General features: G+C 53.0%; 13 protein-coding genes across 13 annotated transcripts; 7 read left to right on the top strand and 6 right to left on the bottom strand.

The window, feature by feature from the left end:
- Window positions 1-6: 6 nt before the first annotated feature.
- Window positions 7-4,473, top strand: OGAPODRAFT_78177 (uncharacterized protein; the record flags this gene model as incomplete). Its single annotated transcript, XM_018356425.1, has 5 exons — window positions 7-46; window positions 115-466; window positions 498-588; window positions 640-3,153; window positions 3,191-4,473. 5 exons carry the CDS (start codon window positions 7-9, stop codon window positions 3,209-3,211), a joined length of 3,018 nt encoding a protein of 1,005 aa, XP_018208791.1. The 3' UTR covers window positions 3,212-4,473.
- OGAPODRAFT_17473 (uncharacterized protein) lies at window positions 2,519-4,473 on the bottom strand. Its single transcript, XM_018355142.1, has one exon. The coding sequence runs from the start codon at window positions 4,444-4,446 to the stop codon at window positions 3,517-3,519; it is 930 nt and encodes a 309-aa protein (XP_018208792.1). The 5' UTR covers window positions 4,447-4,473; the 3' UTR covers window positions 2,519-3,516.
- Window positions 4,474-4,630: 157 nt separating this feature from the next.
- OGAPODRAFT_17472 (uncharacterized protein) lies at window positions 4,631-7,348 on the bottom strand (the record flags this gene model as incomplete). Its single annotated transcript, XM_018355141.1, has 2 exons — window positions 4,631-7,248; window positions 7,288-7,348. Coding segments are annotated over 2 exons (1,331 nt in total), but the record flags the coding sequence as incomplete, so codon positions are not given.
- A 61-nt stretch (window positions 7,349-7,409) lies between these two features.
- On the top strand, window positions 7,410-10,229 carry OGAPODRAFT_95952 (uncharacterized protein; the record flags this gene model as incomplete). The annotated part of the gene is made up of 1 exon (XM_018357849.1): window positions 7,410-10,229. The coding sequence occupies one exon, from the start codon at window positions 7,413-7,415 to the stop codon at window positions 9,198-9,200; it is 1,788 nt and encodes a 595-aa protein (XP_018208789.1). The 3' UTR covers window positions 9,201-10,229.
- On the top strand, window positions 7,916-10,462 carry OGAPODRAFT_95951 (uncharacterized protein; the record flags this gene model as incomplete). The annotated part of the gene is made up of 1 exon (XM_018357848.1): window positions 7,916-10,462. Exon 1 carries the CDS (start codon window positions 9,329-9,331, stop codon window positions 10,460-10,462), a length of 1,134 nt encoding a protein of 377 aa, XP_018208788.1. The 5' UTR covers window positions 7,916-9,328.
- A 36-nt stretch (window positions 10,463-10,498) lies between these two features.
- On the top strand, window positions 10,499-10,873 carry OGAPODRAFT_103418 (uncharacterized protein). The gene has a single exon (XM_018353175.1). The coding sequence runs from the start codon at window positions 10,513-10,515 to the stop codon at window positions 10,840-10,842; it is 330 nt and encodes a 109-aa protein (XP_018208787.1). The 5' UTR covers window positions 10,499-10,512; the 3' UTR covers window positions 10,843-10,873.
- OGAPODRAFT_17470 (uncharacterized protein) lies at window positions 10,845-13,970 on the bottom strand. The gene has a single exon (XM_018355140.1). It carries the CDS (start codon window positions 13,521-13,523, stop codon window positions 10,878-10,880), a length of 2,646 nt encoding a protein of 881 aa, XP_018208786.1. The 5' UTR covers window positions 13,524-13,970; the 3' UTR covers window positions 10,845-10,877.
- Window positions 13,971-14,358: 388 nt separating this feature from the next.
- On the top strand, window positions 14,359-15,773 carry OGAPODRAFT_17469 (uncharacterized protein). The gene is made up of 2 exons (XM_018355139.1): window positions 14,359-14,435; window positions 14,471-15,773. Exons 1-2 carry the CDS (start codon window positions 14,415-14,417, stop codon window positions 15,404-15,406), a joined length of 957 nt encoding a protein of 318 aa, XP_018208785.1. The 5' UTR covers window positions 14,359-14,414; the 3' UTR covers window positions 15,407-15,773.
- A 130-nt stretch (window positions 15,774-15,903) lies between these two features.
- Window positions 15,904-16,443, top strand: OGAPODRAFT_95947 (uncharacterized protein; the record flags this gene model as incomplete). Its single annotated transcript, XM_018357847.1, has 1 exon — window positions 15,904-16,443. One exon carries the CDS (start codon window positions 15,904-15,906, stop codon window positions 16,441-16,443), a length of 540 nt encoding a protein of 179 aa, XP_018208784.1.
- A 57-nt stretch (window positions 16,444-16,500) lies between these two features.
- On the bottom strand, window positions 16,501-16,811 carry OGAPODRAFT_10467 (uncharacterized protein; the record flags this gene model as incomplete). Its single annotated transcript, XM_018353216.1, has 2 exons — window positions 16,501-16,747; window positions 16,786-16,811. 2 exons carry the CDS (start codon window positions 16,809-16,811, stop codon window positions 16,501-16,503), a joined length of 273 nt encoding a protein of 90 aa, XP_018208783.1.
- A 74-nt stretch (window positions 16,812-16,885) lies between these two features.
- OGAPODRAFT_103417 (uncharacterized protein) lies at window positions 16,886-20,684 on the top strand (the record flags this gene model as incomplete). The annotated part of the gene is made up of 1 exon (XM_018353174.1): window positions 16,886-20,684. One exon carries the CDS (start codon window positions 16,886-16,888, stop codon window positions 18,539-18,541), a length of 1,656 nt encoding a protein of 551 aa, XP_018208782.1. The 3' UTR covers window positions 18,542-20,684.
- OGAPODRAFT_17468 (uncharacterized protein) lies at window positions 16,917-20,684 on the bottom strand. The gene has a single exon (XM_018355138.1). It carries the CDS (start codon window positions 20,591-20,593, stop codon window positions 18,614-18,616), a length of 1,980 nt encoding a protein of 659 aa, XP_018208781.1. The 5' UTR covers window positions 20,594-20,684; the 3' UTR covers window positions 16,917-18,613.
- OGAPODRAFT_25603 (uncharacterized protein) lies at window positions 20,596-21,627 on the bottom strand (the record flags this gene model as incomplete). Its single annotated transcript, XM_018355312.1, has 2 exons — window positions 20,596-20,656; window positions 20,807-21,627. 2 exons carry the CDS (start codon window positions 21,625-21,627, stop codon window positions 20,596-20,598), a joined length of 882 nt encoding a protein of 293 aa, XP_018208780.1.
- Between the last annotated feature and the right edge of the window lie 20 nt (window positions 21,628-21,647).

The raw sequence follows: 21,647 nt of genomic DNA, 5'->3' as shown, positions 1-21,647 counted from the left end.
CGCTACATGGCTGCTTCGCCACGATTAGGCCAAGGCTTAGCACGCTGTAAGTAATTTATAGAAACTGCGTGGCGGCGCGTCGATCGGCGCAGCCATTTTGCGCAATTATTTCAGTGTCCATCAGAGCTTCTCAGCACATGCGTTTGTTCCGAGCTACGTTCCGGCTCGTGCCCAATCCACGCTCGCAGAAAGACGCCTGGCATCTGTTTGACACGGTCCATGCGCTCACACTGCATCCGCAGCTGCAGCTTGCCCAGTTTACCGTCCCGCGGACCGCGTACCAGGGCACACACCGCTGGATGAACAAATTGGAGCTGCTCTACAAGACTGTAGACCAGAGGGATGTGGACGGCCTCGAAGAGCTGGATAGCGGGCTGCGTGCGCTGCGCAGCGACCAATTCGATATGCAGCTCGAGCGGATCGAAGAGGTGCCAGAACCTGGCCGGGGGCAGCCGAATCTGGAGGAGTGAGGCATGCAAAGAGCCTTGTATTACCAGGCACCACGTCTTGCTTCTAAAACCGCCTTTATCTTTCTCCTTCGCCCGTTTATACTGGGGCCCCCGTGTTTCTCCTATCAAGGCTGTGCACGTAAATATTCATGTAAAATGAAAACATTGTAAATACATGGAAGACGTCCAGATCTCGAAGCTTGCGGACCGGCTTCTGCGGGAAATCGATTTGCGGCTTGACAGCACGCTTTGTGGGGGCCAGATGGCTGACCCACGTGACATGAAGGCGCTGCTGGGTCTGATTGAACAGTTCCAGCCAAACCCGCAGCTTCTGGACTCGCAGTTGCGTTCGTTTGTGGGCCGTTTGGTGAATCGGTACCGTCAAGTGCTGGAAGATGAGCTGACATGTGGGGAGCACATTGGTGTGATATTTTACCATCTGGCCAAAATCAGAGGCATCAAGGTGGTCTCCAACTGTCTGACAAGCGATCTGTATCTGTTGACGGCAGTTCTTGACAGGGTGGAGAAATTAGACGATTCTGATAGTGCACAGTGGCAGGAGACATTTTTCCTGCTGGCGTGGCTGTCGATCCTGGTTCTGGTGCCTTTTCCGCTCGAGAAAATCAGACCTGGTCTTGCCAAAGCCATTTTTGATCTCTCTCGAAAATATCTCCAGTCTAGCGGTAAGGTGAGCGACGCGTCTGCGCTGCTGTTGGCGCGGCTACTTTCACGTGCTGACTGCGCACCGTTATTGCAGAGTTTCGTCGCCGAGAACTTCAACTCGCTCGCGTGGGAGCAAAAGAGCGTATTTGAACAGCTCGGCCTCCTAACAACGACAAACCACCTATTCAGGCTGTGCGCCCCACAGACGCTTGATAGCTTTGGACAGCGTCTGCTGGTGCTGATTGCGAACCAACTGGACACTCCGAACGCCTCGAGTTTGCGGTTTTTTGTGAAAAACCTCGGCAAGCTGGGCGTCCATTTCGTGCGGACGGGCAACTACGACGCCGTCGAGGAAATCTTCAACTACCTATTTGATTTTGTCGGGGACGCCAGCACGGTTATCCGGTACTCTGTGGCGAAGCAGCTGGCCAAAATCACAAGCCTGCTCCCGCAACAGCTGCGTAACGACGTGGTGGGTGCGCTGGTTGCACAGCTCGAGCTTCCCGCCGACGGCCGCGTCGATGCCGAGTCGATCGACGTCGAGCTCTTCCACGGCGTGTTGCTGGCCATCGGCGAGCAGGCGCGCACCAGACAGCTGGACACGGCGTTCTTGCCCGAGCTGGCCACTCTGCTGCACCAGACGCTTTTCCTGGAGCAGTACCGCGTGACCCATGCGGTCGGATCGAATGTGCGCGACGCGACGTGTTTCATCATCTGGTCGCTAGCCAAGGGGTACAAAACTGATCAGATGGGCCTTGAGCTGTGGCGGGCATTTTTCCGCGACCTGGTGCTCTGCTGCTGTTTTGACAAGGAGCTAATTGTGCGGCGCGCGAGCGCGGCGTGTGTGCAGGAGATAGTCGGCCGCCACGGCGAGATTTTCGATCGCAATGACAAGCACAGCCTCAAGGTGAAACTGATCGAGACGCTGGACTACACGGTGCTCGGGCAGCTCGACAGGGCATTTGCGTTGAGTTTGGACATTTGCAAGCTGGGACTTTTGCAGAAAGAGATCCAGACGGCGCTGGAGAATGCCGTTTTGCACAGAGATTATGAGATTCGCACGCGGGCAGCACGCACGTTAAGAAAACTCGGCGATAAACAGCTGATCCAAAGATATTTCCAGGAGAAGTTCCAGCCAGGACGGTTTTATGTACTTGCGGAGTTGCTTCAGGATGCAACAGAAGTGGAAACTGACAAGTACCACAGGCTTTTCAAGGACTTCACCTTCGACTTCCATCGAGACCCGTTCCACAAAGGCGAGGAGTATTTGTATCTACTAACGGTGCTGTGTCGCGAGGGATTTATTGCCAACGACCACGAGCTGGAAACCGTTTTCAACGTCATCAGAAATAGCAGCGAGCAGGTTTCGCAGCGGTTCTGCGAGCTCGCGGCCGTGCTCGTGCTACCAGAAAAATATATTACGAAATGGCTGCTCTATATCAAAACCGGCAGTTTGGTGGCTGCGCGCGCTGTTGGACATGCAAACTGGCTGGAAACAAGAGTTAACGACGTGCTGGGACTCGTGACGGGGCATGCTGATGCCGAGCTGCGCAGTTGTCTCATTCTGTCGCTCGCAGAGTATCTGCACCGCCACGACGTGGCTGACCACCAAAAACAGACTCTTATTGCATGCCTCGATGACTACACGGTCACTAACCGCGGCGACGTCGGAAGTCTCGTAAGGTCGGCAACAATGGATCTGATTGAGGCCAACAGAGACAAACTCGGCAATCACGCGCTCATCAACAGCAAGCTTCTGCGAATAGCAGGCGAAACCATGGAGCGGCTGCGTGTCGCGGCGCTGAAGCTTGTGGCAGACCTCAACGAGTGGCAGTTCGTCCCGCCAGAGTCCGACGTGGACCATTTCCAGGCACTCATGAGGATCTACTGTGCGCATGTCGTGCAGGACAGAGAGCTTTCTCGCGAGTTTTGGAAAGGCTACTGTTTTTCTGCCGGATCCCAGCAGTCCCTGGCACAAGCCACTAACGCGGCGCTACTGGCGTTTTTCCAAGCCTGGGAGCAGCTAGAGGACAGGAAAACTGTGCTAAGCGACATTCTGTCTATTTTGAAGCCGCTAGACACCGCACAGAGCCGCATAGAGCGTGCTACCAAAACACAGGACGCCTGCTTACGCTTCCTGTGCAATGCGCTGGAGTTGAACCTGCCGCTGCCAGCAGAGATTGCTGCACGGAGCATCTTTGTGCGTGTGTACAACCTCACGCTGGGTAAAACGCACCCAGGACGGCTCGCGGTGGCTATTCGCGTCTTTGTCCAGCTGGCACTTGCAGACCCGGCAGACACGAAGGGAGACTGTGTGGCACGGCTGACGTGGCTGAGCAAGAAGCATCCCACCGCAAGCGTTCGGCTGGCTGCCCTGGAAGCTCTGCAGGAGATTGAGTGCGACTCACTTTAGCACATCTTTCAAATTCACGTTTGCACTGCCGCGTGGTGCGGGCTGCGGGAAGTTCTCTCCGGGTTTCCAGCCGATCATAAACACAAACCGGAAAGTCGCCGGCAGGTTGCCCGTGCGTGGGTCGCCGTGCATGGCGTGGTAGATCGGCTGCAGCGCGATCAGCAGGTCCTTGCGCAGAGCAGGCGGCGTGCTCAGGATCGAGTTCGACTCGCCCATCAGCTGCAGGTCCTTCATGAGCGCCAGCACGTCCGGATACTCCACGACGATCTCCTCGACGTCGATCGTCAGCATCTGGAAGCCGGCTTTTTGCATCAGGGTGCCGACGTCGGAGGACTCGACGAACGGCGACACACGTGGAGAAAGACCGCCGCAGCGCTCCATCTCGGCCAATTGCAGCGCCGTGCGCAGCTCGAACAGCGTGTCGCCGGCAAACATGGACCCGACAAAGCACCCATTCGGCTGCAGCGAGTTGTACAGCTTCTTAAAGACCGTCGGCAGGTCGTTAATCCAGTGCAGCGACAAGTTCGACACAATCACGTTGAACATGTCTTTTTTCATCAGTAGCGGGTGCGAATACGCCTCCTCGTCTGTGTTGATGCGCTCAATGTTCAGCATGGAGTTGAACGGGGCACTTTTATATTTATCTAGCATATTCTGCGACGAGTCCACCATGTAAATTTTCTCGATCTTAGATCGCACAAGGTTTTTGTCGTCGCGCCATCGCTTGTCGTCGTCGGGGCGGACGTCGCACAGCTGGCGTTCGAAATTGCCCGCGTTGCAGCCAAAGTCCATGACTGTCGAAAACGGCGTTTTCAGGAACGCCAGCCGCTCAATTGTGCGTCTTGCAACCTCGTCCCTGATATATTCCACCATCTGGCTTTCCTCGTCGCGGGCGGCCCGTTCGCGCTGTTTGAGCTTCATATCGCGATTAAACACATGGATGTACGTCCAGCGTTTCAGAACCCCGTTTGGGCGCCTTTTGAGCGGCCATTTCGATGCAAACATGACAGCTTGCAAATAGCACAAAAATGTGGAGAAATAAATACCGTAAAATATTTGAATAAAAATTATGTCGCTGCCCAGGGCCACCAAGAGCCAGAAGACAGCGCTGTTCAAAAAACTCGCCGAGCTGGGGCCCAAGGAATCGCTGCACAAAAGACTCCCGCAAGTGTACGGAGTGATGCAGGAGGCCCAGTACGTGGCAGCAGGGTTTCTGGATTTTACACTAAAGGTGTTCCTGCGCAAAAATAATCCATACTACAACCATTTATTCTTCACATATGTCGAACAGAAGGCGCCCGACCTTGCGCGCGGATACAAGATCCGCGGGTTTCTGCTGAACGGCAGCTACGAGATGGCCGTGCTGGAATTCCGCCGCGCCAATCTCTTGGCGGACCCCCGGTATATGGAAAGACTGTATGCGATCACGCTGCTGATCGAGGCAAGCAACAGAAACGACACCGAGACAATCCTATTTATTTTGCGGAACCTGCCATCGAAGATGCTGACGCCTCTCAATTACGCCAGTCTGGCGGCCATTGCCCTCAAAAATAACAACTACGACGTCGTCGCGGCCGTGTATGCTGACATAGCAGATACAGAGTTTACAGGCGAATTTTTGCTTGGGCTGTGCCGGCTTTTCGTGGAAAACAACGACCTCGAGCGAGCGTTCGACGTGGTTCTGAAGGTACATGACCAGGAGGCACAGGTTCCCGTGGCAACCACGGCGGCATCCCTATTGGGACCCACATACAGCTGGAAATTCCTCGACGAGCTGGAAATCCCGATATCGTACGACGAGCTGGCGCCCAGAATGTTCCAAGACAGTCTTTTTGCGAGAAACAATTACCAGGAGATAGAAGAGCACTTTAACGAGATTGCCGGGCTCAAGCCACGGACTATCCAGCTGGCCCTGTACGCTGCGCTGCGCTCGATCTATTTCTGCGGCCATTTTGGTAGCATGATTTTTGTGCTTCGCTATTTGGCACGACATAAATTGCAGCATCTACTCGAAGACCGCCATTTCCATGTCTTATTTGAGGGAGCAGCCAAACATGCTGCTAAACTGTGCAGTCTCAACATTTTGGAGCTGGCCACACGGCTAGATATCCCACTGTCCGATAAAGACGTGTTGGCTCTTCTGCAGTGTCACGCGAGCGGCACAGAGCACGAGACCCTGTATATTGCAATTGCAGAGATCAGAAAGCGCCGGGCGCTGCCAGACAAGTGCGTCGAGTACCTGAGTCACGTGTCCGAGAGCACGAACGATCTCAAACTGAAGCTGGTTGCAGAAAGGCCAGACATGCAGATGATCGCGCCGCTCGAGCACATACAAAGCACGCTGGACAGTCGCCAGCACCGCACAGCTCTGGTCCACGTACGGCTGCCAGACCACCCGGAATACTTTTACGCGACGGACTACGGAAACTCACAATGGGAGATATTATAGTCTGTTAGTAGGTTTTAGATAGCAAGGTCACCACACACAGTGCGACAAGAGCCAGAGACGCGTTGCATGCAAATTGCTCTCTCCACAAACTCTTGGCCAAATCGGCGTCCTTGCGGATCTTCGTCTGGGCCAGCTCAGAGTACACGGTCTTGCGTGGCTCGAGACCCTTTGGCAGATGGCTTGGGTTAGGGTTGAGCTCCTCGATAAACTGTTCGAGCTCGCCGCATTTCATTCCGATCTCGAGATACAGCGGATCAGAAACCGGACACTTGTGATGAATCACCCTGAGGTATCTGGAAAACACGTTGAGCACGCCTTGGTACGTTCTGCATTCGAGGATCAGGCTGCACGTTTCTCCTTTTCTGATCTTGACGTTTCTCTGGAACACGTACGGGTTCTGGAACACTAGGGCCAGCGTAGCAATGGCCATCACCTGCGGAATCGCACAGAAACAGTATGTGGAGTGGTCGTAGACCATCGAAAGGTACACCAGGACGTCTTTGACGTGGTCCAGAACGTTGAGCACGAGCTCAGAGCTACAGTTCAGAGCCTCCTGGAGATGCTCTGGCTTCGCAAAGTTGGCGAGCTTGTCTGTGTGCTTGGCCCAGATCTCCTTCGGCCAGAAAGACCGGCCGTCCTCCAGGTCCTCGCGGAAGTCTCTGATGATATTCGTTTTTTGCAGGAAAAGACCCATGGAGTCGCTAAGGTACATTTTGTTGGCCAGATCAGGGTGTCCAAAGTCTGCTGCCGCAATCATCCGCGTGAGCCCTTCTCCCACCAGCCCTGCCACGTAGTGGCAGTACAGGTCATAGTCCTTCACGGTGGCCACGCCGTTAAAATTAAACTCCTCGTTCACCACGTAATCAGCCATGCCGTTACCCATCTTACGCGTAACGTCCTTGATGATGTCTTGGTACTTTGGCTGGAGCTTATGATACTCGGTCAGAATACTGTCAAAGTTGACCAGAACGATACGGTCTTTTTCATTCGGCCCGCTCCCGTGGAATGTCCACTCCTTGAGATTCAGCTTCGAGTCGAAAGTTCTCAACATCGGAATTTTCAGCTCAGTGTCGAGCGTCATGTCGTCTTCGATCGTATCGAGCGCCCGCAAAACCAGGTAGAAAAGCATAACGACATTGCGTAGCTCGGGATTCAACTCCATGATCACGGCGACAAAAGAACGCGAACAATGAGCCAGCATCTTGTAACACAGGGCCTCGGACGGAGTCTGCGACTTGGGATCCAGTGGGTTTTCGACATGTCTGAAAAATTTGCTGTGTGGGTTAGTGGATAGAGAGCAGGAAGCAGCTTACAATTGTATAACGGCCTTCAACTCGGCCGGATGGAGCACGAGATCTAAAAGTTTACCCATAATAAAGAATAATAATAAGATAAAAAAAAATGCGGCAAAAAATTATACGAGGGACCAGTTTTTGCCATGAGCTCTGATTTCGACGAGAAGGATTTGCACCAGGGCATTATTTTTGCGCTCCACCTGACTCCCACGCTACGTGGCCATGTGGCTAGGATCATGTCTTGTGTGGGCGGTTTGATTAGGGACCTTGCCAAGACACAGCCCAACACGGGGCTCGGGTGCTTCATCTTCAACTGCAGCAGAAAGGACGCGTCGGTCGACGGCATACTGCCCGTTTTCGAACTGCAAGATATAAGTATCGACCAATTGCAGACGGTAGAGCAGTTTGATGGAGACTCTGTGGAGATGCTCGAGGAAAATCCGGAAATCAATTATGGGGAGCAGCTTGCCCGCATGCTGCAGGTCGCACGCGACAACTTTGTGGCCCCCCCACGCTTCACCAAACCGTACACTGTCCGTCGCATCTTTCTGTTCTCGGACTGTGATCGGCCCTTTAACGGCAACACCTCGCGCAAAATCACCCTCTGGAACATCCTCAACGACCTCAGTCTGGAAAAAATCAATATCACCCCGTTTCTGCTTGCCAACAAGCCCGACTTCGATCTTTCTGAGTATCAGACTATATTTGAGACTCTTGATCAGTTCCGGCCCGCTGTCGAGAAGCTGGATATCGATCAGGTGGAAGACAAAATTCTGCGGACCAAGGAACTCAGACGCACTTCCTTCAGATGCACCATGGCGCTAAGAGACATCAAGATATCTGTCCAAGGATGCCCACTGTTCAAAGAGCCTCGGTTGCAGAGCCCCTACCGTTTTTTCGACGACAACGGCACGTACCGGTACGTGGAGTCGCAGTCAGTGAAGCTGGACACCGCTACGGGCGCCAAGGTCGATGACGACCACGTTGTATCCACTATTGGCTTTAACGACCAGCATGCTATGCTAAACAGAGACCTTATAGCAAAGCCGTTCGACAACGAGAACAAACCTGTGCTGCAGATTGTCGGGTTCCGCAAAATCGAGTACTATGTGCACCACTATGCGATCGGAACGCCCGCGCTGGTCACTCCAAGCGACTTAGAACAGTATACGCACTCACGTCGTTCTTTCTCGGCGCTGTATCAGACACTCGCAGCAAAACGCAAAATGGCTCTTGCGTGGGGGTCCACGCGCAAAAACCAGGCCCCCGCATCGTACTACCTGGTCCCCACCGCTGCTTCTCTGGGGTATACCACCGGCATAGAACCGTACCCTGAGGGCCTTGCGCTTATCCCACTCCCCTTCAAAGACGACATCCGATGCCTACCCGGATATTTGCTGCAGATGGAGCCGAGTGCACCAATTTTCCCTAATCAGATTGAAGACCTGGTTACAGAAATAATAGACATATGTAAGCCGCTACCTAACCCGCAGGTCGAGTGGTATTTCAAGGTGTTGGAAGACCATCTTTTGCAGCGTGAGGTTGATTACGATCCGCAGGTACCACTGGAAATACAGAAACAGCAGATGATCAATAGCCAGGACCAGCTAAAGAAAAAATGCATGGAGCTACGCAACCGGTTGAAAGACTCCAAGAAATTGAGCTTACTAGTGGCGGCGGTGCGCGCAGAGCTGAACAGAGTGGACAATTTCCAGCAGCTGAACATACAGCCCACACGTGAGGACAAAAAGGCCATGCTATTGACCGACGATATCGTGCTCAAAGCCTACAAGCTTGGACAGATGAACGACTTTACCGCGGACCAGCTGAAGGTGTACGTGAACTCGAAGGCAAACCTGATTCCGAAGGCCAAGACCAAGAAGGAGATGCTGGAGAATATCACGGACTACTTGGATCGGACGGTGGGCTGAGAATTGTGTAGACGGACCAGACAGCTTTGTAGGCTGGTGTGGCGTGGAAACCTACCTCCGCCGGAGACCTCTCCTAAAACCCCAAAAATTGACGGTGAAAAAAATTCTGGCTTGTGTTTTTGTACACGATGGAGTGGACGCGCGAGCAGACATTGTATCTGCTAAATCTAATATGCTACCACAAACCGCTTGGCGAAGAGCGGGAGGCGAGCTATGCAACCATAATCAAGCTTCTGGGCGAGAAGTTTCCCCAATTCAGTGTCACCAAGAGCGATGTGACGCGGCAGCTAAACAAGTACTATAATCTGAAGGGACTAGAGAAATTGGACGAGGACGAGAGCGACGAGGTGGTAGGCGACGAAGAAAAGCGCGAGGATTCGTTGGCGTCGCGGACAAGACGGAAGTCAAAGGACGAGTCGAGGGCGAAGGAGGCGCAGGTAAAGAGCGAGGAGCCTGAGAGCGGCAAGGAGACGCCCGAGACGCCGGCTACTCGTCGGCGCACGCGACGTAACAAGGCAGAGACAGCAGCAGAGCCGGAGGAGGAGACAGAGGCGAAGGAGGGCGTGAGAACGCGGCGTCGTGTGGCGGTGGAGCCAGCGGAGGCGAGCGACGACGAACGGGACAAGCCGGAGGAGGCCGAGCCCGAAAAGACGCCAAAAAGACGGGTTTCGCGCAAGCCACGGACGGACGAGGAGAGCGAGAGCGAGGAGAAAGAGAAGGCGTCGCGAAGCGGGCGTAAGAAACGGGTGAAGCTAAAGGAGGAGGCGGCCGAGACAGAGGAGACAATGGCTGCCCAGAGCAGCAGCGACGAGGAGGAGAAAAAGGGCATGCAGACGCGTCGCAAGAGCATGCGAGAGGAGAAGAAGCCGCGCACACGCACGACGAGACGGAACCTGAAGAAGGAGATTGAGCAGGAGGCAGATAACGATGCAGAGGAGGAGGAAAAGGCGGACGAAAACGAGGGGCCCGATGTGCAGGACGACATGGACGACGAGGAGAGTGCCGAGGACGAGGAACTGGACGAGGAGGAGGAGGACAAAGACGAGGCCGGCGGCGAGAAGGTGCCTGCAAAACGAGCTCTGCACGCGACGCCGGCGCCGCGCAAGCAGCGCAAGACGCCGATCTCAAAGAGCGTACCGCGCAGCTTCAAACCCAAGGACACGCCCGTGAAGGCCACGCCTGGCGGGCGTGGCAGAGCCCGTGGCGGGGCGTCGTCGGTGCCGTCGACGCCGTCGGTGAGACGATCGGCGCGGAAAAAATAATCCACGAAAATTTGTACATTATCATAAATTCATATCGTTTGCCACTAGACATGTCAGAATTGAAAATTCAAACCATTGCTCCAGGAGACGGCAAGACATACCCTCAACCAGGTGATCTGGTGACGGTCCACTATACGGGCACTCTGGAGAACGGCAAAAAGTTCGACTCTTCGAGAGATAGAAACAAGCCTTTCCAGTTCAGAATCGGCCAGGGTATGGTGATTGCTGGCTGGGAACAAGGGTTCTCCAAGCTGTCGCTGGGTGAGAAGGCCATTTTGACGATCCCGGGCCCATTGGCCTACGGCTCCAGAGGCTTTCCAGGCCTGATTCCTCCTAATGCCACTCTCATCTTTGATGTTGAGCTGCTCAAGATCAACTAGGTACTTAATGCATTTGCGAGTCTATTTCCCGTATATTACTTGCGCACATACAGACCGTCGGTGCGCGCCTGCAGCCGCTCACTTGTTGGCTGCGCGTTCAGGTAGATCTTGTAGTTCAGATCGTAGATGCGGAACTCAGGTAACTTGGTCCACTCCTCGCCGGCCAGCTGCTCGTACTGCAGTCGCATGACCTGTTTCATGAACGGCAGCACCGAGAAGTTGTGCTGGTTTCTGTAATTTCGGATTTTGAAGTTCTCGCTCGTCGACAGCGTCGTGCTGAACTGGAAAATGCGCGACGTCGGGTTTTCGATGACGTACGTCACATGGAGCGCGTCCTCGGCGTCGTCGACGCTTACCAGCGCGCGTGGGTCCATGTGTGGCAGCGTGCCTTTCCAAAGGAGCACTTTGTACTGGTTTGTCAAACTTTGCGGCCGTCCAAGCAAGACGTAATCAAAAGACAGATACAGCTCGAGCGCCATCGACCGTTTGAACACACCGTCTGCGCACCGGCACCGGAACTCGAACCAGCCGTCGCCAATGCTTTTTGCACTCAGCTGCGAGACAGGGATGTCTGTGAACGTCGTCTCCATGACAGTTTCCGGCGTCGTTTTGTTGATCTCCACGCAAACGTTGGAAATGGCCACGTCCTCGGCAGAAACGTTCTCGATTCCCAGCTTCGAGCGCCAGCAGCGGTCATGTGACGGCACAGCAACGACATCTGCCGCGCTCACGTCGAACAGCGACGGAATGTGCGACGCCAGAGACGGATAGATCTTGAAACTCGTCTTAAACAAGTCGACGACCGGGATCTGCAGAGGCTTGGTTTTGCGGACTACGGTGTTGTCGTTATTGTCGATGAGATAGTCGATTTGAAGGTCGATTTTCACCGTGTCACCATCTGTTTCTGCCAGCGGAAGATACGCAAACAATTCGACGTCTGTGGATTCCTGTGGCCTCAGAGGCTCAGGAACACGGTAATTAGTGCTGTGCGCTGCTTCGTCGCCCCACGTAACCCTTAGAGACGTTGCGGCGAGTTTCCCGGTGGCATGAAGTCGCAGACCAAAAGTATTTTCGTCGAGATTGCCGACGTGGACTGTGATTGGCACTTTTTCTCCCTTGTAAGCGATGCTGGCGTGGCTGACGCGGAAATCAACCTCGGGTGGCTTTGGAATCACCTCGAACCCGTTCTGCATTCCATTGACAATATCGTACTCGAATGGCTTGTTGAGTCCAGAGGAGGACGCCCTGTACCATTTCAGTCGGTCTCGCGATTCGCACACTGACACCAGCTGGTTCTCAAACGAAAGGGCGCCAGAACGCAACACTAAGCGCACGCCGTCTACCGTGAACTTGCCGATTTTTTCCGGGTGAAGCTCGAATTGCAGCACTTTGGCCTGTCTGTCAGAGAAGTCAAGGTTTGCACGGCCGTCCTGGACAATATTGAACGGCGTGCTCGGCAAAGCGTCGTTCTCGACGACAATCTGGAACTCGTCTCCAGCAAATGCAATATCCACGCGCTCTACGATGAGCTCCGACACCAAACTGTTCACCAGCGGGCGCAGATACAGCTGGAAATGCACTTTTTCGTGGAGCGAGACCGACCGGTGTTTGAAAACCACGTGACTCTCAAACAGCGGCTCCTTCAGCACAAGAGGCTCGTCGATCGGCACTTCCTGCGCAAGCTCGTCTCTGAACTGGGCCACAAACCGGTCTTCGAGCGTGCAAAGCTGCAGCCGGTGAACCTGTGCGTCCCTATTATTTCCCAGCTTCACACAGCATTGGAACAGCCTGAACAAAATAGCAGCCACGATCTGGTTCCATTTTTCATTCTTGAACACAGAAAGAGCCACCAGAAAGTTATTTGCGGCCATCGAATAGTTGTCCATACCAAAATATTCCTCTCCCAGCTGGAAGTAAACGTACGACTCGCTCCTGTTAAACTTTGTCTTTTTCGCTTTCGTGAACAGCTCCAGAGCGTGCGACAGCAGGCGGACGCGTGTCCCATGGTAATCAAACTGCTTTTCCTCGTCTGGACTCAAAGCCATGTATGTGTCGTAGATGTCGACGCCGCTGGCTGCCTGGATCTCGCGTCGGTGGACCAAAGAGCACGCCTGCAAGTATATGTATCCACCGTGTGGCATGGGAAGTCCGTCGGCAGCATTGCCAAACCATTTGGGCGACGAGTGCTGCTGGAACGGCCGCTCGATAGGGACGATCGACTCGGGACACTTTTCGACCAGTTGCGCGAGCCAGGTCAACTGCAGAGCGATCCAGGAAATCACGGGATACGATTTCAAAGAGCGTGGCGGAAGCACAGATAGAATGTTCTGCAGATGGATGTCAAACTTCTTGTACGCCATATTGGCATTTTCCAGCACGAGATACCCGCGTGTTATGTGTATTCCGGCAAAATCCAGCAACAAGCGACATTCCTGCCATCTTTCTGGCTGTGTATCAAGACTTATGCTGCGTATCACGTCGATGAGCTTCTCGTAGGAGTATTCCATCAATTTCGTGCTCTGTTCGGTGACGCCTTTCAGCTCGCCTAGAACAGCACTTTTCAGCGCCTGTCTCGCCAGCCAGAATTTTTCGTCGTATGAGGCGTCCATGAGCTGCTGCCTCTTCACCTTTTTTTCCTGCGAAGCGTAATATTCTATGCACCACGGCCGGATCAGTGCCATTAGCACGCCAGCAAATGACTCCAGCTCCTTCTGGCTGCCTGCCGGGAGCACAAGAATGCCCGTCTTCGAGGGCAGACTCGTTGTTTTGCGCAGAGTGGCTACTCTTTCCTCCAGCTCCGGGGTGCTGGGAGACGAACAGAGCAGCAGACAGACAAACTTGATCCCGTGCTTGGCCAGCTTCTCACGGGTATCGTTGAGCTCCAGCGCTAGTGTTTTGTCGTTTTCGTCCGACTCCGCGTCCACTTCGTGCACGGCAATAAATACAGACGGCAGCAGTTCTCTGTATTTCTGGATCCATTCCAGGGGCAGAATTGATCCATAGCAAGGAGAGTCGGGGTTGAATGGTGAGATGGGCGAGGTACTGTCAGCCTCGTCGGACCCGGCACTGTGGTCGTCCTCGGTTCGTTCGACGTGGTTGGGCAGCTGGAACGTTGATCCAGCGAATTTAAACTTGAAAGAGAGATGCTTTTTGTCGTCGTTTTTGTACCAATACTCCGAGTCCAGAGAGTGTTCTTTCAGCACATGCGCCAGTTCCAGCCCGGACGCAACCTGCACCGTCGGCAATCTGCGCTCAATGGTGTCTGGGTTTGACAATAGTCTGCTCAACGGATTATCTGGAGAGTCCGGATCGTGCAACCGTATCTGCTGGTCTTTGGGGAACTCCGGGCTGCTGGTGTGTTTAAACAACAATTTATCCTCCCCCAAACCCTGCACCACCACCAGTGGCGCCAGAATTGACGTAATTTCTGGAGGATACCGAAACATCAATAATAATAACCAGGTAATAAATTTTATTGTTACAATTATTCGCTTGCTGCCCCAGACTTTTAGCAAGAGTTTGCTTGCTCTTCAAGCTTCTTTACCAATTCTTATTTATCTCTTCTCTTCAAGATGGCTACAAACGTGACTCAGGTACGTAATTGAGTTTCTAGAAGCACTAATATCAGCAATTTACCAACTTCCAAGGCAGACTATCAGAAGGGGTCTCCTACAACCCTGATAACAACTCCCTAAGCTGGGTGGATATCATCGAGGGCAAGATCCTCAGAGCCTTCCTGGATAACCCAGACAAGGTGGAGGAGTACAAGGTGAGCACCAGCGTGGGTGTCATTGCGTTTACTGAAGACCCAGACATCTACGTCTGTGGTGTAGAAGACGGCATAGGCCAGTATAACTTGAAGACCAAGCAATTCAAGTACATGGCCAAGTACCCAGAAAAGGAGCACTTCAAAAAGGCGGTGCCATTGCGTTCGAATGAGGGTGCCATTGACTCGGAGGGCAACTTCTGGATCGGCACGTTCTGCGATTTTGTCGCAGAAAAGCCAAACCAAGCTACCTTCTACAAATTTTCGAAGGACGACTGGGAACATCCCAAAATCATCAAGGACAACGTCACGTGTCCGAACGGACTGAACTGGCATGACGACATCATGTATTGGACAGACACCGAAAAGGGCATCTACAAGTACAAATTTGACAAAAGCACCGGCCTGCCTGATCTGAGCACGGAAACTCTGTTTCTTCCTGTTTCCAAAATCAGATCGCTGATCGGCATCATGGGCGAGCTGGGTCCCGACGGCTCGTGCATCGACGCCTCAGGAAATCTGTATGTTGCATTGTGGGGAGGTGCCAGCGTCATCAAGGTCAACCCCGAGGGAGACATTGTGCACAGATGGACTTTCCCTGCGCAGAGAGTCAGCTGTGTCACGTTGGGCGGCCCGCAGCTCAACGAAATGTTTGTCACCACCGCAGACCTCAATCTTGACAATCCTGACAAGCTGAGATCTGTTCCTCTGGACGAGGGTGGTAAGCTATTCCACATCAAGCTGACCGGGGTCAAGGGTGTTCCGAAGAACAAATTCAAAGGCAAGTTGATTGTTTAACTATAACACAGGGTTATCACTCTCATTACCTAGCAAATTCAACACCAGGTTGCAGAACTCGTCGAACGCCGCGTTCTGTTCGAGCCCTTTATTGCGTAGATTGCTGATTTTGCGTGTAGCTATTTCTGTCCGTCCCTCTGCGTTGTACTCCTGTGTTATCGACACGTCGTTGAGAATCTCGTTTATTATTCGTATGTTGAGCTGTATCACGGGCTCTTTCAAGTACTGCACAAATTCTGGCGAGCCCAACAGCTTCTGGAGCTCCGGATCATCCACCCTGGGCAGAGATTTTAGGGGCTTCGGCTGGGGCGCTTGTGTTATCTCTGGGTCCTGGTGTTTTTCCGATTTGTAACATTCAAGGGAGCAGCTGTGTGTTAGAAAACGATCTTTTCACTTACTATTTGAGTCCACAGCGGGGGCATTTATATTTGAACGGGGCCTCGTTGCAGACTTGACAAGACATTATAGAAATAATTTTTAGAATTTTTTTTTAATTTATGGGGTTATTGAACGGCTATGAATCAGACGACGACGAGAGCGACCGGAACGAGGGAATAGTAAACGGAGCAAAAAAAGTGAATTCTGGACGAGTCCAGAAGCCGCTGGCGCACAAATCGTCGCTCGCCAAGCTGGATCTTGGCAAGGTGTTGGGTATCAAGCAGGTCGCAAAGCTTGAGGCGGCGGAAAATCGCATCGATGTGGACCAATTGCGAGTTGCCGAGAAAGTACGGGAAAGTATTGAGGATGAAGGTGCACAGGAGACAGAAACGAGGCCTGCTGACGAATCAGACTCGTCCAAGATGGTGGAGTTTGACATGGCCAAGTTCTATGCCGAGAATCATAAACTTATCAGTTCCGGTAAGCTCGACCACAGGAAGATCGTTCTACAGAACTCGCGTGCCACATATTACGGTGTCGGGAACAACAACCTGTCAAATGTGATTAGTTTTACGGAGAAAAACAGCGACAAGATTCAGCGCCAAATTGAGTCTGACAGGCGGAAACTGGCCGCAAAGGGCAGGCGTGGGGACAGATAGAGCGTATTTGACGATTAAATAATATTTCTATGTACAGTTAAACGTTTCGCAATCAGCCTATTTGTTGTGGGTGGCCTCATACTCCTTTTTCAGCTCTGCAAGCTGCTCGTCGCTGATTGGTGGAATAGGAATATCTTCAAAGTCGTCCTTCATCAGGAACGAGTATGTGTACAAGTAGACTCCGCCAGAGATGCCAGCAAGCACGCTGAATAGAGCCAGGTTTTTCCAGAAGTAGGGCTGTCTGGCGCGCAGCATGGCAGGCGACATCTGGTACGTGTACTTGTTGTAGTATGATGAGCCGCGACTGGATGTTAGCAATGGATATGGATCAGAAATACGTACTTGAATCTAGCCAAAGAAGAACGCATGTTTAATTTAAAGAAAATGTTTGAATATGCACTACAAAAAAAATAAAGAAAAAAATTAGAAAAATTCTATTACCATGTCTGTTGAGATACCTCCGCCCGACGAGGAAGAGCGGTACTTGGAGAAGCTTGTGTTTGGCGACAGCGAAGGGTTTGGTGAAAATCTGAAGCAAGTCGACAAACTGTTCGACTTTGAGCAACAGGAGGAGAAGGAGCTATTCACCTATGACGATACCAGTGAGGATGAGCATCTGGACCAACTGAAGAACAGGGACCTCGTTTCTGAATCTGAGGCCGAATCCGACGCCGAGAGCGACAACCTGGAGACCATGGCAGACGAGGACCTCTACTTTGTCGACGAGAGTGACGAGGACAGAATGGACACAGACTCAGACAACGAGCCAGCTTCCGATTCATTGAGCGAATACAGCGACGACGAGGAGGCCGCATGGCAGGATAGCGACGACGAAAAGGTTAGTGCGTCTCTTCTGGGTGCCGACAAGTTGCGCAAACTACGCAAGACTGCTCAAGACGACAAAATCAGAGGTAAGCAGTATATCCACCGGCTGCGGGAGCAGTTCGAGAGAATCCATCCCCGTCCTGTGTGGGCCGACGAAATTGAAGGAGACTCTGAGGAAGAGCACGAGCTGGATGCAGAGGCCGGCCACGCGTCCACAGACGTTCTGGTGTCGACGAACCCGCTGCTTGAGTTCCTGAAAAGCAACCAGACGCATAACATAAAAAGCCAGGACACGCGGTTTTTGCCGGCCAATAAAATTGATATCTCACGGCTGACAGACGCCAACATCAAGAAAATATCAAGGTCGGCCGTCCAGACACTCAGTTTCCATGAGTCGCAGCCGCTTCTCATGACCGGAGGCTACGACCGTACGCTCAGAATCTACCATATCGACGGGAAAATCAACAACCTCGTGACGTCGTTGCATCTCCGCAACTCGCCTATCCAGACCGCGGCATTCAACGGCGACAACATTTTCGCCGCCGGAAGACGGCGATACATGCACAAATGGGACGTGCTTGGTGGCTCCATCGAGAAAATCAGCAGAATGTACGGCCACGAGAAAACACAGCGGTCTTTCGAACATTTTCGCATCAGCAAAAACGGCAAGTATCTCGGCCTCATGGGAAACTCCGGCTGGATCAACATCATCTCCCCAAAAACGGGTGTCTGGCTAAAAGGATTCAAAATAGAAGGCACCTTAGTGGACTTTGATTTCTCGCAAAGCACCAGCAAAGACGCACATACCACGCTTGCCGCGGTCAACAGGGCCGGCGAGGTGTGGGAGTTCGACGTCGATGCCGGAACGACGCTCGACAGATGGACAGACGACTCCGGAACCGGCGTCACCAGAATCAAGTTTGGCGGCAGCAACAGCAGATGGCTGGCCGTCGGCAATAACGTCGGCATCGTCAATGTGTACGACCGCCTCAAGGACTCGCACAGACCCGCAGGGATACTCGAGAACCTCGTCACGACAATCTCGAGCATCGCCTTCACCAGCGACGGGCAGGTCATGTGCATTGCGTCACGTGATAAGAGAGACGCTCTGCGGCTGGTGCATCTGCCCTCGTGCCGGGTGTTTTCGAATTGGCCGACGAGCGGCACGCCGCTGGGCCGTGTGACAAGTGTGTGTTTCAGCCCGAACAACGAGCTGCTCGCGACAGGAAACGAGGCAGGCAAGGTGCGGCTGTGGAGGCTGAACCATTACTAGCAGATAGGTGTAATAATGCATGTTTACAATGATATATAAAAGCTCATGAACGATCGTACTGTTCGAAAGGTGCTATAGCTCTGGTCCTGTTTTCGAAGACCCGTTGATTTTGCGGCGCTCGAGGATTTTGGAGTGAGTTAGTTTCAGGTCAAACGTGTTGCTCAGCGTCGCGTCGAACGCCGGCGACTGTTCGCTTTGCACGGTGTATTTTTTTGCCGGCATAGGCCGTTTATCCACGGGAGTGGTGTCATCCATGGTGATGTTTTCCAGCCCTTCCTTGATCTCGTCGCTTTGATCACTGAGCTCGATAAATTGCGTTGTCTGCGGAGTACGCGGATATATCTTATGCGTTTCCGAAACGCTTTTCGTGATGGACGAGGACCGCGAGTCTCCCGCGTTGGCTATCGAGGACGTTGTCGATCCGCAGCTTCCTATTTTGGATGACTTGATCTGGAAGCACACCGACGACTTGCGCTTGTTTCCCGTGTAGAAGTCTTCTATCTCAGATGTGAGAATCGACGACTCCTCGTTCGCGGTCATGCTGGTTGTGTCTGTCAACGTTCCTCCGGATCGCTCAGTTTCGAGTCCCGACAGAGGATCGTCCTTGAGCGGCGTTGTCCGACGTTCCCTGTAGGACGGGGATTTCGAATACTTGGCGTACGGCTTGGGTGTCAGGTCTGTTTCCTCGAATTCCGAGTCCTCGTCGAACTCGTCGCTGACTTGTGAGGAATCCGAGTCTGGTCGTTTGCGGAACTCGAGGATCCCAATAGGCTCGTCCTCCTCGAGAACACCGAGATTTCCAGCTTTTGGAGCAGCCAGTTGCGGTGTAGCGTCTCTTTGCACGCCGTTGGCGGTGTCGAAGACGAGCCGAATCGCTTCTGCGCGCGGAGCCAAAAGGCCGTCGGCAAGATTATCTGCGGTGCGGTTCAGCTTCTTATACAGCGCCTCGTCGAACGTTGTTTGGGGAGCGGTTTCGTTGCTAGGGGTGGTATCAACTTGGTCCTCGTATCCTCTCACCATCCACGGATCTCTGAGTAACTGGTCAATAGAGTACCTTGCGTCAGGATCCACAATCAGAAGATTGGCAATCAGCCGTTTACAGTCGTCCGAGACCTCGTCGAACCACGGACTCAAAAACTTGTAGTCGCCTCTTGACACTTTAGTGCTGATATCCTTCGAATCCTGCGTAGCCGAGTAGAAAGGCGGGAACCCAACTACCAGAGTGTACAGGACACAACCAATGGCCCACATATCCACTTTTTTCGTGTATCCAAGATTCATGTGCTGTTCGGGAGAAGTGTATCCAACGGTTCCGCAAGGCGTCTTGGCCTGCATGTTTTCGTTGTACAGGACGGTGGAAAGCCCAAAATCTGCGAGTTTGACGACTCCGATACCGGCAGAGCCGTATTCAGGAATGAATTTGCCCTCGTCGAGTTTGTTGTTGTCGTCGGAACGCCGTCTGGCTTTGTTCTGCTCCTGTTTGGAGCGTGGTAACACCTCAGTCGGGACAAATAGTAAGTTTTCGGGCTTGATGTCGCGATGCACAATTCCCTGCGAATGCAGATACTTGACTGCGCTGGCAACCTGTCGAATCACGTGTCTCGACAAGTCCTCGCTGAAATAGGTGTATTTTATAATCTGGTTGAAAATCTCTCCACCGCTCACATATTCCAGGAACAAAAAGCAGTATCTAGAATTGTACGAGTTTTGGTAGTTGTACAGCTTGGTGATGTTCTTGTGATCTAATTTCGACATGATGCTGATCTCTTTCAGCACAGAGTTGATTTGTTCGGGTTTCATGTTTGTTTTGTCGATGATCTTGATGGCTACAAAGTCCTGTGACTCGGTGTCGAGCGCCTTCACCACCACAGAAAATGCTCCCTCGCCGATCTTTTCTAGCAAAGTATATCTGGGCGACAGTTCTGAGTAAAATTGGGCGAATTCCGGAGGGATCGCCGGAGGAGGGCGTGAGTCCGTGTTGTTTTGGTCCACAGGGCCCGTTTCGGGGCCTGACCGGCTCTTCTTGACTATATTCTTGAACAGCCCAAGCATGGCTAGCAATGACTAAGCAAAGAACCTTGACAGGGACCTTGGAACTTCACGGCTAAAGTGGCTCTGATAGCAGTAGAGAAGAAAACAGGCGACTGAGAAATAACTAAAAAAAATTAGGAGCCCCGCAAAAATGCTCCGTGCTACAGCAGCAGCACAGCATATTACTAAATATTCTGGTGAAGGCTATAGATGTATCCCCTCGTGGAGGCACACAGGCCGCTTGTCCCGACAAAAGCAAGCCTCGTGAGCACCTCGTTGCCCTCGCCCTGTAGCAGCGTCTTCTGGCTGTCCACCTCGACCACGCGGTCGCCGCCTGCCACCAACGTTTCTCCCGCAAATGCAAAATCGACCCGATATTTTTCTTGGTCAACCACAACGGCGTGCTGCGATGTAATCTCATTATTTTTGCAAACAAAGTCGATCTCCACTATACGGGCCACGCCATGCAGCTTCGCAAAACAGCGCCCGTACTTCCACGCCACCTGCGTCACGCTGATCCTGTCGAACATGTCGAACACGATCTCCGTGTCCAGAGCAACGTTCCTGGCACCGCGCAGATCGAAAAGATTCACCACCCCGTCGTTCCCGCCAGAAACAAACTGCGTGCCGCTACAAGCATAAATACTGAGCACGTCGTCTGTGTGATATCCTTGTAGACTGCCAATTGGCCGGCCTGAGACACGCGAGTCGTAGAAGTCGACGCCTGTCCCGCTGCAGCCTGCTACCACGCCGTTGTCCAAATACGCCGCCTGGACGACGTTGGAGCCGTGCATCTTCACGACGGGCTGCAACGTCTCGATGTCCCAAAGTTTCGCGTCTCCAGAACAACTGAGCATCCGTTGGGGCTGCACAGGGTCGAACCCCAGGAACGTGACCGGCCTGATGGTGTCGTTGGCCAGCTCTGCAAAGACTTCACCGTTCGAAATCGAGCTGAGTGCAACAGCAGGTGAGTCCACACATGCACTCACGCAAATCCGCCCGCTGGCTGACAATGCCAACGCCGTGACGGCGGAGGAGTGCGGTCGAAATGCCATGTATGTATTTTTGCGGCAGT

Source organism: Ogataea polymorpha (genome assembly GCF_001664045.1).
Source record: "Ogataea polymorpha strain NCYC 495 leu1.1 chromosome Unknown OGAPOscaffold_7, whole genome shotgun sequence".
NCBI lineage: Eukaryota > Fungi > Ascomycota > Pichiomycetes > Pichiales > Pichiaceae > Ogataea > Ogataea polymorpha.
The sequence above is the reverse complement of the archived record's forward strand: the minus strand, read 5'-3'. Positions and strand labels throughout refer to the sequence as shown.